We start from the raw sequence: 16,671 nt of genomic DNA, 5'->3' as shown, positions 1-16,671 counted from the left end.
GAATCACAGAGCTGTCTATCTGACTGTCTCAGGATTTATGTGTGTAAGTGCGTCACAGTGTTTCTGATTTTAATGAACGCTGTGTGTTTTCATGTTATGTTTGTGACAGTCTGTCTGTTTTCTTCAGGTTGCCAGACTGCCATTACTGGCCGTGAGTCCGAAAGGAAGTTCACTCCCCCGTCTGGTGGGAGTGCAGCACTACACACACACACACACACACACACACACACACACACACACACACACACACACACACACACACCGCCGGGTCCTCCACACACTCCAGTGCTGCAGCCGTGTCCTCTCTCTGAATGGAGATCACAGTGAGACAAATGCTTCTGTCACGACGCTCAGCAGTATTTCTAGATTGAGGGGAAGAAAAGAGAAAAAGAAAATTGAAGTGCAATTGACCAAAGCTTTGTCTGTCCTCATCTTAAAACAATGCTAACATGTTCATACGTGCATTGAAAATTTTATTGGTTCTTGTAATTGTTCCTCTGTTCATACTGGATGCAAAGAAATCTCTTCTTCAAGCAATTTTAATTAAAGCAATGAGGAATAAATCCTCAGTCCTCCAGTTAATTTGACATTAAAGATAAAAATGGGTATCTTTCAAAGTTACAGTTGTTTTAGTACAAACAGACAGCAGCCAGGTTTCCATCCAAATGTAGCGTAAAATTTGAACAGAATCTCCAAAAAATCTGCAAAAGAAAATGCACATTATGCCACTACCGTTATGCGAATATCAGAGTTGGTTTATCAAGATAAACAGTTGGTGGCATTCTCCAGCTGGGTGCTATAAAAACACAGCAGAAGAAGACGACGCAATGAGATGATGTCATTAAAAAAGCGCCAGTCAAACCTCAGGCGGTTTGTCCCCCCTTTTCTTACACTGAAACTACTATAAGAAGAGATTTCTTTGCGCCCACTATGGAAGGGAGGGAGGATTACAGCAAGCCTTTCAGTGTACATAAGGGCATGTCAGTATTGTTTTAAGATAAAAATGTGAATCTGTCCTTTAAGCATTCAGACTCTCCTACCTGATCAGGCCCCATAGGCATGCGTCCCATCACCATTGGGTTCATACCCATCTGCCCCCCCATCTGGCCCATGTGACCTCCTCCTCCACTGGCTGGCATGCCCCCGTTCATCATCATGCCCCCATACTGCCCTGGATTCCCCTGCTGCCCAAACTGCTGCTGCCCCGGAGGTCCCTGCTGCCCAAACTGCTGCTGAGGGTACGAACTGGTGAAGGAGAGTGACAGGAAGGAAGAAGAGTTTTAACTGTACGCATTAAAGAAGAGAAAAACTGAAGCCTGCAAAGTGTTGCAGTACCTGTCGTAAATGTGTTTGATTTCATACCTGTTGCGTGCCATGCCTCCCTGCGACCAGCCTTTCATATCTGCGCCCTGGTACATGGGACCACCCTGTGGGTGCTGTTGCATCATGGGGTTCTGAGGCCCCAGGCGGCCGGGCATCATGGCATTAGGAGGACTGCCGCCTGATGGGCCAAAAGAGGGGTCTCCCTGCTGGCCCATCCCTGTAAAGAGAAATCATCCAGCCTCAGCTCACCCCTCTCTCCATAGGAAATAGATAATTGATGCGTAGTGATAAATATAGATAGATGACGATCCTGTTGCCTGGAAGTGTGTTCTGATACTTACTATCCCTTCAATAACAATATTTGGTCTGACTATAAAAAAACAGAGACAAGGGAGATGTACATGGACAGCCTTCTAACAAACTTAGATTTTTTGACATAAATAAATGCCAATCTTCCTTTTTACAAATGTGAGATCAGAACCCTGCAGTGCACGGACTCACCACCAGGGAGCAGCAGTATTCTGTTGAGCGCCTGGCTCAGTAAACTCACCATAGTTCCCACCGTATCCAAACTGCTGGGGGCCCGGCTGGGGGCCCATATTTGGCCCTCCCATAGGGTTGTCCATGCCACCAGGAGCCGTGACGTTTGGAGGGGGACTGAATCCTCCTGCGGCTGCAGCAGCGGCCGCTGCCGCCTGCTGCTGCTGCTGCTGCTGCATCAGCATCATCATGCGCTGCCTCCTCATCTGCATGGTGACCATCTCCCTGCTGCGCTGAGCCATCATCTGAGCATTGAGGAAGCCCGGCTGCACAAAACAAACAATCAGAGAGTTTGAGGAGGGTTGGCATGACAGAGGAAGAACAGAGGACATGTCGATCATCTGCATCATCTGATACAGAGATATACTGTGGAGATGAAGGTAGACTCCACGACAAAGTAACTGTATTCCTTTGACCACAATTTGAGCGTCCACATAAACTGCAGAACCCCTGGTTCCAATTTGGCCGGGGACTTCTGTCACATGTCATTGCCCTCTCGCTCACCCTCCAGCTACTGTCTGTCTTCAAATAATAGTATATAGTCAAGAGGCATAGAAAATGGCCAAAAAAATAATACCTGACCTGAAGCAGAGCTGAAAAATTTGACTCCTAAAAGGGACCAGCAGATGATGTTCTTCCTGCACTAGCTGAGGAAGTTTAACTGCCACAGGACCTGTTGAGCCAGTTCTGCATGGCAATCAGTCTGTCACGGTCTGGTTTAAATTGGCTACCAAACAGGACAAGAGGAGTCTACAACGGTCAATCACATAAAGGGTTTATACGTTTTTTTTTATTGTTACTGTTACAAATGCTTTGGAGAATAATTAGAACTTTATAATTTTCATAAATGTTGGTAATGCATTAAAACCTGCTGGGTTTCAGCATTCAGTCTGTAGTTATAAATGTTAAAAGTTGTTAAAGAATAAGTCCAGGTTCATCCATTAGAGGGATTTCCTGATCAATTGAAGAGCTGAAATGTGTCCTGCTGGAGGATACACCACAACCAAAGTATGTGTGGATGTGTGGAAATACTTGGCAAACTTGATTCTGATTATGAAACTAAAACTAAATCTTGTGACAAGTCTCACTTTACAACCCAAAGTATTACAAGGATTCATCTGTAAGACATAACCAAAAGGGCTTTTGTCATCTACCTGTCCTCCCATGCCAGGCTGCATGCTGGGCCTCATGCCAGGGTTGCCTCCCGGATTCTCCATCTTCATGGCCATGCCCTGCCGTGTCTGATTCATGAACTGAGGAAGGAAAAAGAACATTCAACATAAGACAGAGGAGCAAATGTTACTCTGACCCTGTCCCACTTTCATACCGTGAATTTACGGATAAATGACAGAAAGTAATGCATCAGGCATCACTTACACTGCAACTCCAGGATGCTATCCCCAACTTCAAAATCAAAAAGCCATCAAGAGCAAGTTCCTATTAATCTATTTGTTCATTTCTAGCCGTTGTAACCTTACATCACTGACACTTTCACTTTCTCCCAGATGTTAGAAGGTCCTCCACTGATTTTAACATGGTTAGATTAAATTTAGTACCGTATTAACTGTGACACAAGATACTTGTTTACATGTAAACTGATGAATCAGAGAGCTTCCTGTATTCATACCTGCTGTCCCTGCAGCCTCTGTTGCAACTGGAGCCTCATGGGCTTGTTGGCAGTCATCATCCTGGGTCTCATCATGTTGGCTCTGGGGTGTCCCATGCCGCTCATTCCACCCATACCAGGGAAGCTGCCACCTTGGCCCATCTGAGAGAGCATGGGCCCAAACCCTCCTTGCTGGGCCTGTCCCTGCATGGGGTTCCCTCCATAACCAGACTGCATAGGCATGGTGGGGGGTCCGGGATAGCCCTGTCCATAGAGAGGCTTCTGGTCCAGCACCATGGACGGGTCCTGCCCTGGAAAAGGCTCCATTTGCTGCTCAGGTCCCTGGTTCTGGAGCAGACAGGACAAGAGGACAAAAAGAGTTTGTCAAACTCTCCATCTAATTGATTAATTTCCAATTGGCTGGCTCTGTAATTGTCTTTTTCTAAGCAGCACAGACAGATCCCTCTGGGCTCATCTATCTCCCTTCAGTGAAAGAACAGTCTGAACATGGTGAGTCATGACTGAAATATCTAATGCAAAGATGAACGTAAGGCTCACTTATGAGTCATGATATGCACACTGATCTTTTCTGCTTTTACTTTACTTCTAGAGGGATCTAGAAGAGGAGCACGGAGATGAGAGAGTTGTTAATCCATCTTTTTATATCTTTTCTGATGACCTACCTGGCTGACGAGGTCTGGGATTCCCAGGGCTCGGTCTATCTCCTCCAGAGCGATGCCATCCGTGTTATTCAGCAGAGAGTCCAGCTGGTCCAGGAGCGCCCGCTCATCGCTCTGACCCTCACTGGTGGTGGGAGGCACCAGAAGGTCGTCTAAGGTGTTGCCAAACTGGCGTCTACAAGGCACACAGACACAGACACTCATTAGAGGTTCAGAATAAACTGCCTCCTGAGCTCATTGCAGCTAATCAGGAATAGATACAGACGATAAGAGATGTTGCACTGACCTGTTACCCTCCATGCCCATTATAGTGTCCGGCCAGGAGGAGGAGGACTGGTTGGGCTGGCCCTGCTGGCTGAAGGGGCTCATACCCATGCCCATGTCAGCAGAGCCTCCTAAACAAGCAAGACAATACATTTCTTATTTGTACATATACATACCTAAAATAAAATATCTCAACAACTATTGATTGGATTGCCACAAAATTTAGTACAGAGATTCATGTTCCCCTCAGGATGAATTGTAGTAACTTTGGCGATCCCTAATCTTCCTAATCTTTCCCTAATTTTTCATCTAGCGCCACCATCAGGTCAGGTGTGTCCAATACTTTGATTTATGACCAAAAGATTAGCTGCCCTTGTGTTTAGTGCTAATTAGCAAATGTTGGCATGGCAACAAACTACACTAAGATGGTGAACATGATAAACAATATACCAGCTAAACATCAGCAATGTTAGCATTGTCACTCAGCATGTTGCTCACCGCTGTGTCCAAGTACAGCCACGCAGAGCCACTAGTATGTCTGCAGACTCTTAATCTTGTTTTGTTATATTTTCACACTTCTCTCTGCTTTTTGGTACATATCTTCACATAGTTGTGTTTATGATAAACACCGTTAACACCTGGCAACAGTATGACAGACGTACCCATTTCCATGAGCTGTTGCTGCAGCATAGACCTGGTGCCCGGTACGCTGTTGGAGCGGCTGACCATCGGTCCTGACATCATGCCCTTGCCATTGTTGTACTCCATGCCTGGGCGCATCATGGAGGGGTGTCCTGCTGAGCCCACAGGGCTGGCACTGGAGCGGGACATGCCCCAGTCCCCTGACCCCCCCATGGGAGACCTCTGGGGAACCATGCCCCTATTCATTGGTCCTGGTAATACATAAACACCAGATGTGCATGTGTCAGTATCATAAAAGTGGAGAGCAGTGTGGCCCAGTCTTGGTCATCAACATTTACCATCTTAAATTTGTGTCTTAAAAGTTTAAAGGTTATCTGATCATAGGATATGACATTCAAATATAGTCAAGAACCTAAATTGGGTAACATATAACCTAATAATAAGAGGGGGAGGCAGAGAGAGTCGAGCGAAAAATGTGTTGAACACACTTGAACACACACCCATGTTTCCTGGGTAGCCGTCTGGGCTGCCCATCATGTTCTCCTGCTTGATGAGCATCGGGCGTCTACCTGCTCCTCCAGGCCCACCTGCAGGCTTCCCGTCCATGGACATGGCCCTCTGGAAGGGCCCCCGAGGCACTGGACCCATTCCTGGACTCCCTGTACACAAAAAGTATAAAGTCATTGGTCAAACGCTTCTCTGTCTTCCTCAAGAATTGGGATAATAATTCATAACATGTCTGTGTTGCATGAAATTCAGTGATATGGGAAAAAAAATAATCTCAGTACCCTCTGGCATTTTGAAAACATGGATTTTTCATTGTTTAAACACTGAATACATTACGGTGTGTGAGTAATTCAAATTATGGATTTCTGGACCATTTCATAAGAATGAATGTAAAAAAAAACAAGTATTCAGAGAGCGAGAATATATAAATGCATTTTTTTAAGTATTTTATACTGCTATGATGTCGAAACACACTTTCAAACAGATTTTACTTTCAAGCATTGCATTTGCAAACTAATTTTCGAATTTTCTACATTTAATGAAATTAAATTAGGAGAGGATGAGAAAATTGTGAGACTTGTATTTGTAGCATGAAGACCAGAAATTAAGCTGTAGGAGTAAAACAAAACTCAGACAGCATATGATGATGAAAGATGTAGTTTCACTGGCATTTCATATTGATATCATCACATATGATGTCATAACACCCGCCCTGCATGTAACTGCCACTTCTTGAACCACTTACCCTGCAGGCTGTCGTCAAGGCAACCCTGGGGTTTATTTCCTGCGTCGTTAGCCCCTCCACCTCCAGCCTGATCCGGGTAAAAGTCAGAGCTTGAACCCCTCAGATCTCCGAGGATAGACTCTAGGTTGTGCAACTGAACAATAAAATAGACCAAATGAGTTATTAGGTAAACGTCTATGAAGATTCACATTCATCCAGATAACAGGTTGTGAGTAAAAGGCAGGTGTAACGTGGCTAGCTAAATGTGAATATTACAGACAATCATGTCTTAACAAAGAAGCAATCTTACGTCATCAGGTGGCTCTGACTTGATCTTGCTCTCAGGATGTTCGGGTGCAGGGCCGGGTCCAGACCCAGGGCCAGCCCGTGCAGGGCCGCCAGCGGTCCCTGGGGCTCCCTTCCCATCCAGTTCTTCGAGCTTAGGCTTGACATCCACTGGCTCTTTGGAATCATCCTTGTTGAGGAGGTAGTGGAGGAGGGCATGGGTCTTCTCCTTCTTGGGGCTATGCTGCTCCTGTTTGGGCTCCGTGATCATCCCAGGCCCAGCCCCGGACCCGGCCCCTGATCCTCCTGTTCCAACCTCACCACCCTCCTGGCCCCCTAGTGATACCTTTCCTGTAGCCTCGGCTGTGATCTTAGCTACTTCATCGGGGGTATTGCCATTTTGAAGAAGCTTGTGGAGGATCTTGTGCTTTTCTTGCAGTGAGCCTGTGTAGTGGGCTGACGATAGTGATGTTGACACGCCCCCTGGCCCGGTTGCCTGGCCTGGATTGGCACTGGCTGAAGAGGAGGAGACCCCAGTAGACGAGGGGCTAGTCATGCCTCCGGTGGGGTCCTTACTGTCTGAGCCTGCAGGAGTGCTGCTGCTGGATGGTGGGGGTGGTACAGGGGGCCCTGTTGGCCCGCTGCCACCTATCCCCAGCTCCTCCGTTGGGGAAGTCAGCAACTGCAGCAACTTCTTATGCCCCTTGCTGTCTGGCACCCTCCGAGGGGGTTCGGAGGTTGCCACCCCCGCCTCGTTGCTTCCCTCTCCAGACTCTTTAGTCACTGTAGCTGCCTGGCTGTCTGGTCGGTCTCCAGAACTCTCCGCCTGAGGATGCGGATGATGGAGGTGATGGTGCATGGGGTGGTGATGGTCGCTGGGTCCAGGCCCTAAGCCTCCCGCTGGGCTTTTGGAGCCATCTTGGCCTGGTTTGGCTGGCTGACTGGGCTGAGAGGAAGAGGAGGAGGAGTGGATGCTGGGAGAGCTGTCTGGTTTAAGGGCTGGCGAGGGGGACGTTAGGGTTGAGGGGATGGAGCTCCCTACTCCTTCACTGATCGCTTGTAGGGCATTTAGGGAGCTGCTGGAGAAGGTGGTGGTGCTCCCTCCACTTCCTCCACCACTGACAATACCACTCATGGGGGAGTGTAGGCCTAGAAAGGAAAACATCACTCAAATGAATCCAATCAAACAAACTAGTAGCATCAGTTATTTATAAATTGATTGACTTGACATTACCTCCAGGTGAGAACTGGTTGGCGCCCATCTTTGGGCTCCCTCTGTTCCGGGGTGACATTAGGAGTCCCTGCTGGGGGCCGCCCATTCTGGGGCTTCCCGAAGGGCTGTTCATCCCACTCAGCCCAAACCCTCCGCTGCTCTGAAACGGGGGCTGCTGTGGGTGCTGCTGCATGCCTTGGCCCGGGTGATTCATGGGACCGATCTGATTCATCTGATTCATGTGCCCCACCTGATTCATCTGCCCCATCTGATTCATCTGCATCATGCGGTTGCCCATGCCTCCACCTCCACTTCCTCCTCCACCACTCCCTCCGTACATAGAGCCGCCTCCCATCGGACCCATGTGACCCATGTGGCCCTGCTCGTTCATGCCAAAGCCCCTGCTCATGCCGCCCATGCCCCCCATGCCCATCCCCCCACCGGTGTTCATGTTCATTTGGGCATTCGGGTTTTGGCTTCCCATGCCCTGTTGTCTCATAGTGTTTGGCATCATGTTCCCACCCTGAGCTGAGCGGTAACCGTTTGGTTCCCTGTGTGGAAGGAGAGGGGGAAACAAGCACAAGGTTTGAAAAAATGCAAAAATCTTAAAAACTCTGTAACTCCACAACAACCACTCTCAGACTGTATTTGCTCAGTATAAATGCAACTAAAATACCAGTCAGCGTATAAGAGCTACTTCAGATGCTACTTCAGCTATTCATGGGGCATGAATGCCTTGGCTGCCTCGCATAGATATGCTGGAAGTACTTTTTTTTGTTAATACAGTAAATGACACATCCTTTGCTGTGTTTGAATGGAGTGTGCATTTTCAGTTTCTGACCTCTGTAGTAGGTGAGTGGAGATGAAGCCTTGTGGCTCGTTGCTCATGGGGTGACGGTACAGTTTGCTCTTAGTCTGGGCTGTGACCGGAGTGCCGTCAGACAGGGAGAAGCGGTACAAGGGTGTCTCGGCGTGACCCTGCAGGAAGGCTGCACAGACAGATAAAACAACAAATTAGCACCCTGAAACACTTATCTGATAACAAAGGTCATCAATCACTGCCTTTATGTGTAGAGCAACTCTGTGATTAAAGTGAGGATCAATGTTGTAGCGCTCAGACATTTGTATTCATGAGATCAATATTAATACACTAATGCATGAGGTGTGTTTATATATTTAACCAGTAGGTTTCTTTCTGAAGGGCCAAGATAGCTAGTAACAACAAATATAAAACAAATAATTTCAGACAATAGTGTTCATAGCTATAATATAGCATTATAAGAGAGAAGATTGAATACACAACTTAGTAAATAGTTCATTAAATACAGCGACCTCCTCATGGATTTACCTCCAGCTCTTTCATTGTGGATTTGACAGCTCCTAACAAGACGAATTTGCGAAGTTTTAAGTACTTCAGCAGTTGATTCCAGGTGTGTGTGTGTGTGTGTTTGTGTGTGACCCACCCTCGTGGTAGTGGCGTTTGTGCGACCAGGGCTGCCCGTCGCTGTGCTGAAGGAACATCTGAATGCAACGCCTCAACAAATCCTCCCAGCCTGGACGCATTGACGCCCGCAGAGAGTTCTGGTCAATCTGGATCAGTTTACCTGCCGGGGAGGACAGAAGGAGGACGAGTGAGAGAGGGAAGGAAACAAGGTGACGTAAGAGGGATGAGTCAAACCTGTTCATGGATAAAGAATAAACGTCATGGCCTGTTTGAGCTTCTGTGTTTGTTTAGTGAGCATTGAGGGTATGCAGCTCCTCACCTGAGAGCTCATGCCGGGTATTGAAACTCTCCGTTCTCTCCATGGCTGTCACCCGACGGGCCACACAGATCATACATGACTGAAGGTCTGCAGGTGAAAGGGAGGAGAGGAGTGTCAGTAATGTTTCATGACCGTTGCATACACTTAAGGCTAATTGTTTTTGTTTTTGAACAACTTTCACTGAAATATGCTTAATTAGCACGCTCCTGCGCTCAGGATTTTCAAGAATCAGCGTCAGGTGTGTGTAACCAAGGTGAACAATCCCATGTCATAGGAAAAGTGATGGTCCTATAACTGAAATGTTCTCTTTTTTGTCACATTTTGCACATGTAGTTAATTGATTCTTTTTGCATCTTAAGAGCCTCTTCTAGTATTTCTGTCAATGTGTCGGTATTTCTTCAATTTTACCCAGATTTTATGGCTCCATGCATCCACAATTTCCAAGAAGGAAACATAGTTGTTTGTTTAGTACATAGCTAAAAATTGTTTCTGGTGAAGGGAAAAATGGGGAGGAAATTCAAATGAGCTTCTAGTTATGTGAAAACTGTAAAATCATTTTTAAAATCAGAATTTCAACCAGAGTTTTAAATCATATTTTCACTTCCTTTTAAAGATCCCCTCCTGACATATTTTAAGACATATAAAAATCTGATATGGTTTGTCCATAAAAATGTTCAATTACCTTGTTACACATTCAATATTACAACCACTCCTTCTCTTCTCATTGAAAATATTTGCACATTCATAGATTCTGGGATTTTTCAGTTTTAAAAGTTCACTGAAAAGTATATTCTGCAAATAAAGTGACACTTTTATACTGGAACACGATTGGCTTTCAAACCACTTGTGATTTCATAAAATCCTACTCATACGTATACGTGTTGAACTCAGAGAAACTTTCCTCCTTCAGCAGATGAATGTGAAAACAACCTCCTAGTGTCAACGTCTACATACATCATTCTGCTCAATGAAGGTCAAGCCAAGTGCAATAACAATAAGCAAAGCATATTTTTAAGTGGAGGGGGACTTTAAATGTTGCCAGTGTATGATTTTCAACACTAAAATAATGACCCGTTATCATCAACTAAAACTATGTAAGTTTGGGACTGTGCCAGCGTACCTTCCCCCTCCTCGATCATGGCCTTGGGCTGGGTAAGAGCAAAACACTGCATGGTCTCATAGCGTGGCCCTCCTGGCCCCTCCTCCATGGGGCCGTGGGCGTGGCCAAACTTGACCAGCATCCGGCAAGTGAAGGTGTGACTCTTCTGTCGGGCCGCCTCGCTTCCCCACGACACTCCATTTACTGAAAGGAAACGCAAACAAAAAACAATTTATACTCTGGAGTAGAATGGAATGAGCTTGTAACTCCTGGGACTGAAATCCAAATGCAGCTATGAATGGATTGCCTGTAATCAAATATCACAACAGCTCACACCCTTTCCTGCCGCGGATCCACACACACACACACACAGGACAAACAAAACAAAACAAACAAACCACACTGCAACATGTATTTTCCCTCTTAAATTGAGAAGCAGAAGCCTCTCCTGCTGTTCGGATCCCAGGCTAAATGGACCATGGGATTAATGTAGCCAAGGTGTCGATTTCCAATATCTCTCCCTCTCCGTCTGCTCTGTAGCGGGCAGAGGCCAGGGACACTCAGCCATCTATCCTCATTTAGGCCCTGACTCCTCATCACCACACACACACACACACACACACACACACACACACACACACACACACACTAATTTAGACGGGGTCACCTTCACAGGGGAGAGGGAGGAAGAGAGAAAAAAGGGGAGGCAAACTTCAGAGAGACATCCAACTGTCCTCCAAGGTCTGTGTGAAGCCTTATCGGGGCCTTGAGTCGGCTGGAGGTTTCTGTCTGGCAGGTGCAGGGAGGATACAAGCGAGAACCCAGGAGAGCGAGACATGTCTTGGGGTGGGGTGGGATGGGTAGTGTTGTTGGGGAGGGGCTAACTGATAGTGAGAGGTGATTTAACAAGGCCTTGGGTTTCTCTCCTCGACAGACAAAACGCAGCACAGTCACTGGGGCCGACACCTCCCCTCAGACACAATTAGCCAACAGTGAGGCAAGACAGAGGGGTCAAAAAACACACTGGCTAACAACAAAAGCTCACTTCATGTTTTGTGCATCGAGTGTGCGTCTGTTTTTGTTAGTGTATGTGTGTCTTGGGTGCCTGTGCGCGAGTGTGTGTATTTAACTGTAGCTGGCGTGGTCAGCGGTCATCCCGCAGGAATGTGCAGCGAGAGCGTATTTCATTCATGGGTCCAAAAGATAATGAAGGGGCTGAGCAGCAGAGCGAGACACAATGAGGGGTGGGAGAGCAGCGAGAAGCAGGTTGAGAAACAGACAACCACAATATTCATCTTAGTAGGCAGCCATATTAAGTATGAATGAGGCTGAGAAAAGAGTGAGTTGAGAGAGGCACAGGGGACGCTCAGAGGAAAAGTAGATAAAGATGAGTTTTAAAAGATAAAGAGAGTGAATGACTAAAGGAGCGTGCAGGGGAAGGGGAGGAATAAGTGAGAGAACGTGTCAATGACATGTCGGAGCCGCCGCTGCTTAGGAACATTACTGCGGAGTTAATCGAGTCGCAGCTTCAGTCGAGCACACATATCCATAATTAATCAGCTTTATAAATAGTGCTCTGTGCACATACTCATGGGCTTACACACACACACACACACACACACACACACACACACACACACACACACACACACACACGCACAAGCAGCACCTTCAAAAAATGCAATCCCATTACTGACCTATATGCATGTAAATATGCACAATAAGACATACACGTGCACATGCAAACACACAGTGAATTAAGTAGAGGAAAGTGTGGAGGTGCATTATTCAGCAGTAAGTAGTTTCCAGATGGCTGCTATGGGATCTGAATAGAGCTCAGGCCTGTTTTACACTGTCTGGACCACTGAGTGTGACTGACAGCTGCGCTACGCTCTGCCTGCTTAGCACCGAGTGGGTGGGTGCTCCTGTGCACATGTGTGTTTTGTCAGGTGTGTGTGTGTGCCTGTGTGTGTGTGTGTGTGTGTGTGTGTGTGTGTGTTTCTGAAAAGCTCTCATGCACGTGAACAGGCTTCCCGAGAGCTCCTCATTATAGCGAGAGAAGGAGTTAAGAACAGAGGAGCATGAATAAATAACTGAGTGAGTTTACGTTGACGTGCGCATGGAGTTGTTGTAACCTCTCAAAGTTTGTTTTATACCTCGGCCCAGTGGAAGATGTCAAGCAGGGTTTACTTCTGAGCAGATGTGCAACTTCCCTGTGAGTGTGTGTGTGTGTGTGTGTGTGTGTGTTTCTCACTGTTGGTCTTGGGCAGGTTCTTGTGGAACTCCTCCCTGTCGTCCTCATGGAGAATATTGTACACGCTGGTGTTGATGAGCTCCTCCTGTTTGTACTGCAGGTACTGCGTCACGTTGTCCGACACAAACACGATGCTGCCCTCCCGGTTCACCACAAACAGGAAGCCGTCCAGAGCCTGAGAGCAACAGCGACAGGAAGTCACCACCGGCCAGCCGGCCAATCAAACCTTCCTATTTCCTATTATAAATATTTATCCTATTGCCCGGAGGTGGAGCGCCGGACTCACCTGCAGCAGGAGTGGCCCCAGGTGGTCCTTGTCGATGACCCCCTGACCTGTCGAGGACACGTCTGACTTTTGGACGTCGTCGTTGTTGGATGAAGCTTTTCCTGGAGGAGAGAGAAGGGAGGGGAATGCGTTACATAAAAAACACCACAAACAGCCATTTCAAGCCCAGCTGCCTTCAAAGAAGAAAAAAAAAAGAGCAAAGGAGAAACACAAGGTGAGAGCAACGATACCTGAGACTGGCGGAAACAGTTATTCACTACTCTAGCTGCACCAGCAGGGGGCAGCGTTTCTCAATATTCACTTTTTTTTTGGATATAAAACTACAGGTGAGGAGGGAGACGGACGGAGGCAGGTTTCTCTGAGGAGCCCGTCAGGAGGAGTAGAGGGCTGGGTGCATGTGGAGCAGGTAGCAGCCGTCCTCATGTTTTATATTCAGTGTCAGACTCTGAGGGACTGTCTGGTAGGCTGGGGCTGAGAGAGAGAGAGAGAGAGAGAGCGCGGGAGAGAGCTAGAGAGGCTCTGGAAGCTGTAATGGTGCAGGGGCACCTGAATTAATGGAGGGGCTGAGGCTGAGAGAGGGAAAGAAAGACAGATAAAGAGAAAGAGGGAGAGAGAGAGGGAGACAGGAAGGACCGGAGCTGAACGAGAGGGATGTGGACGGAGACGATGCTGACGGAAACCGGCTGGCGTTTGGGTTCTTGTATTAATGCAGGGCTTGGTCTGAGAAGGAGGGGGGGGCTGCTCGGCTACAGGAATCATTCTATCTGATTAGCTCCCAAGGGGCACAGATACCCACACAAAGAGAAAAAAAAAGCCATTGCTTCCTACAGCCAGGCACTGTGAAGTTAGGTAGAGAAGGACTGATAAAAAGAGGGAGAGGAAAGAGAATGAGACATAAACAGAGTGTGCGTGAGACAGAAAGAGAGAGGCTGCACTCCATCGGTTCACTCAATATCTTAAGATGCTGGGAGCAAATCTGGAGATGCTGCAACTCATTGTGCTGCAATACAGATGGAGGGGGGGGGGCAAAAGCAGAAGATGCAGAAGAGGAGGAAGACGCAAGAGCACATTAAATCCAAGTGAGGTGAAAAGCAGGAATGATTGATGGAGAAAAGAGCAAATATGAAGACTGGCAGAAAGAGCAACTGAAAGTGAGAGGAGGAGAAGAGGAACAGGTAGAAAGCGAGATACGAGTCTAAACGCCTGTGTCATTTCTGTCTTCACTTCCTGTAACTATGGCAACCTGTCAGCAGCCAGTCAGGGCCAGCTGTAGCCTCTTCCCCTTCCTGTCGAGGTGGCAGACGCTGACTGAGCCGAGCAGAAACACAGAAATCCACCACGGCTCTCCCCCCTGATCTCCACAAATTCACCTTGAATGGAAAAATGTATACTGACACAGGTCTGAATGTTAAAATGTGTCCATTCTGCACCGACGGTGCATCTGCAAAGAGTCTCAGCCTGCGGCTATTTAAACCGCTGGCTGTAGAAATGACCGCTGCATAATGGAGACAGAAGTATGACAATAGCAGCTGTAACAGAACTAATAATTTGGCAGTTCAGCAGAATGGATGGGCATGTGATTACCTGCAAACGTCCAATTAAACAGCCCCTGGCGAGCCCAGCACACAGCTGTGCATGCCCATAACACACACACGCACGCACATGCACGCACATGCACGCACGCACACGCGCAAATGACAGGTTCACAAAGCATTGCCAATGTTTCCTCCCAAACATAAACAGTTGAGACTGTGAAATTTGTGGGAGATGAATGACTGATTCGTCCTTGCACCTGGGCTCTGAGGAGGCACGTGTGTGTGTGTGTGTGTGTGTGTGTGTGTGTGTGTGTGTGTGTAACCCCCAGCTGTCTCTTCCCCATCTCACTTTCCTAAACACCTTTCCCAATGTTTCCTACACACACTTCTCAGCAGTCCATCTGACTTGCAGTGCACCTGTCCGGCTCCAGCTCTCAGTATCCTTTAGGATTTCAGATAACTGTGTCCACTCACCCTGCTCTTTGATCTGGCGGATCTGGCGCACCGTCTCTTTGAGGATGGCGCATTTGTCTGGTTTGACGTTGAAGCTGTCGATGTCGCTGAGGTTGGCGGAGATCAGCTCCGCCAGCTCCTCTATGTATTTGCTCTCCTGCTCCCGTCGCTTCCTCTCACACCTGCAGAGGGAAATGTGCAAAGATTAACGCTAAGCTAACGCGACTCTGCTTTTCTCAAATTGTCAATGATGTTTATAATAAACAATGCAGAGTGGCTGCAAAGTACATGAAAGTAGTTTGTTTGAGAAAGCATAGCAACCCATTGCCCAGCAAAAGTCAGCAATGATTTTTATTGCAGCTGGAGCATATTGACTGTATTTTTGAGTGGTAATTGGACATTTCTTAAACAAGCTTGCAGTACTATTCACCTTTTTCGCCAAAAGTTAGATGAGAAGATCGATACCACTCTTGAGTCTGTACACTAAATATGAACACAGCCAGCAGCCGGTTAGCTTAGCTTAGCATAAAGCCTGGAAGCAGGGGGACATAGCTAGCCAGGTGACAAGTTTGGGTCTATTTCTTGGCCGGGTGCAGTGACTTGCTGGAGTCTCTGTTGGTCGCCTGGAAAACTCACGGTGACGACAAGACTTAATTTTTTGGACAGAGCCAGGCAAGCAGTTTCCAGTCTTTATGCTAAGCTAAGCTTACCAGCTGCTAGCAATAGCTTCATATTTAGTGTACAAACTTTGAGGATCAATCTTCCAACTCTCAATTATGTCTTTTGTGTAGTATGAGAGTCTTTATGTTGACTCTATTTTATTCACGTTTCAATCCCACTTTGTTGACCTGACAGGGATCAAAACGTTGACTAATAAATTTGTGGTTTGGAGTCGTGCAGGTGTACTTTATTTACGGTCATATCCCTACCATCCTGGGAGAGAAGATCTATTAGACTTTGACAAGGTTAAATACAGTAAAAAAAAAAGAAAGAAATATTTAAAAAAATCATGGAATTAATTCTAAAAAGTACTTTTTCTACCAAAACTACGTACAAAATCTTCCTGTGTTTTTGCACACATTTGGCTTCTTACTCATCAGAGCAGACAAAGGGGCCACATGGCCCGGGCTAGAGAAACCACTGACCCAGTAGCCCACTTTCCTGCATTTCCCCTCTCATACACTGATCAGCCACACTCACCCCAGACCAGGCGTGTCGCAAGTGGAGAGCTTGCGTTTCCGGTTTTCTGAGCTCAGAGGCTCCATGGAGTTCTCCCCCAGTCCGCTCATCGTGTACACATATCAGCACCTGAGAGGAAAAAGCACACATGTACACACAGGTGTAAATAAGGCTTTAATAGTGGCAGAGATGGGATTATATAGTCCCTATTAGCACTATTCCCTTTTATTTGATAGTGAAGGAAAGAAGACTCCTTCATCCTTTTGAACTCAGCAAAAATAACCGATACAGAAGGAGGTTGTAAAGTGAATACAGTGC

General features: G+C 47.0%; 1 protein-coding gene across 1 annotated transcript; it reads right to left on the bottom strand.

Moving 5' to 3' along the window:
* Positions 1 to 262: 262 nt before the first annotated feature.
* LOC139288782 (nuclear receptor coactivator 3-like) lies at positions 263 to 16,463 on the bottom strand. The gene is made up of 21 exons (XM_070910189.1): positions 16,375 to 16,463; positions 15,196 to 15,356; positions 13,187 to 13,287; positions 12,901 to 13,075; positions 10,668 to 10,850; positions 9,548 to 9,634; positions 9,248 to 9,388; positions 8,626 to 8,773; positions 7,806 to 8,335; positions 6,597 to 7,720; positions 6,308 to 6,440; positions 5,556 to 5,714; positions 5,076 to 5,306; positions 4,436 to 4,544; positions 4,153 to 4,324; positions 3,491 to 3,817; positions 3,018 to 3,116; positions 1,874 to 2,129; positions 1,363 to 1,540; positions 1,041 to 1,245; positions 263 to 362 (listed from the first exon to the last, which is right to left on the bottom strand). Exons 1-21 carry the CDS (start codon positions 16,461 to 16,463, stop codon positions 351 to 353), a joined length of 4,620 nt encoding a protein of 1,539 aa, XP_070766290.1. The 3' UTR covers positions 263 to 350.
* Between the last annotated feature and the right edge of the window lie 208 nt (positions 16,464 to 16,671).

This window comes from Enoplosus armatus, chromosome 8 (genome assembly GCF_043641665.1).
Source record: "Enoplosus armatus isolate fEnoArm2 chromosome 8, fEnoArm2.hap1, whole genome shotgun sequence".
In the NCBI taxonomy this organism is placed as follows: Eukaryota; Metazoa; Chordata; class Actinopteri; order Centrarchiformes; family Enoplosidae; genus Enoplosus; species Enoplosus armatus.
This window is presented reverse-complemented; position numbering and strand designations above follow the sequence as displayed.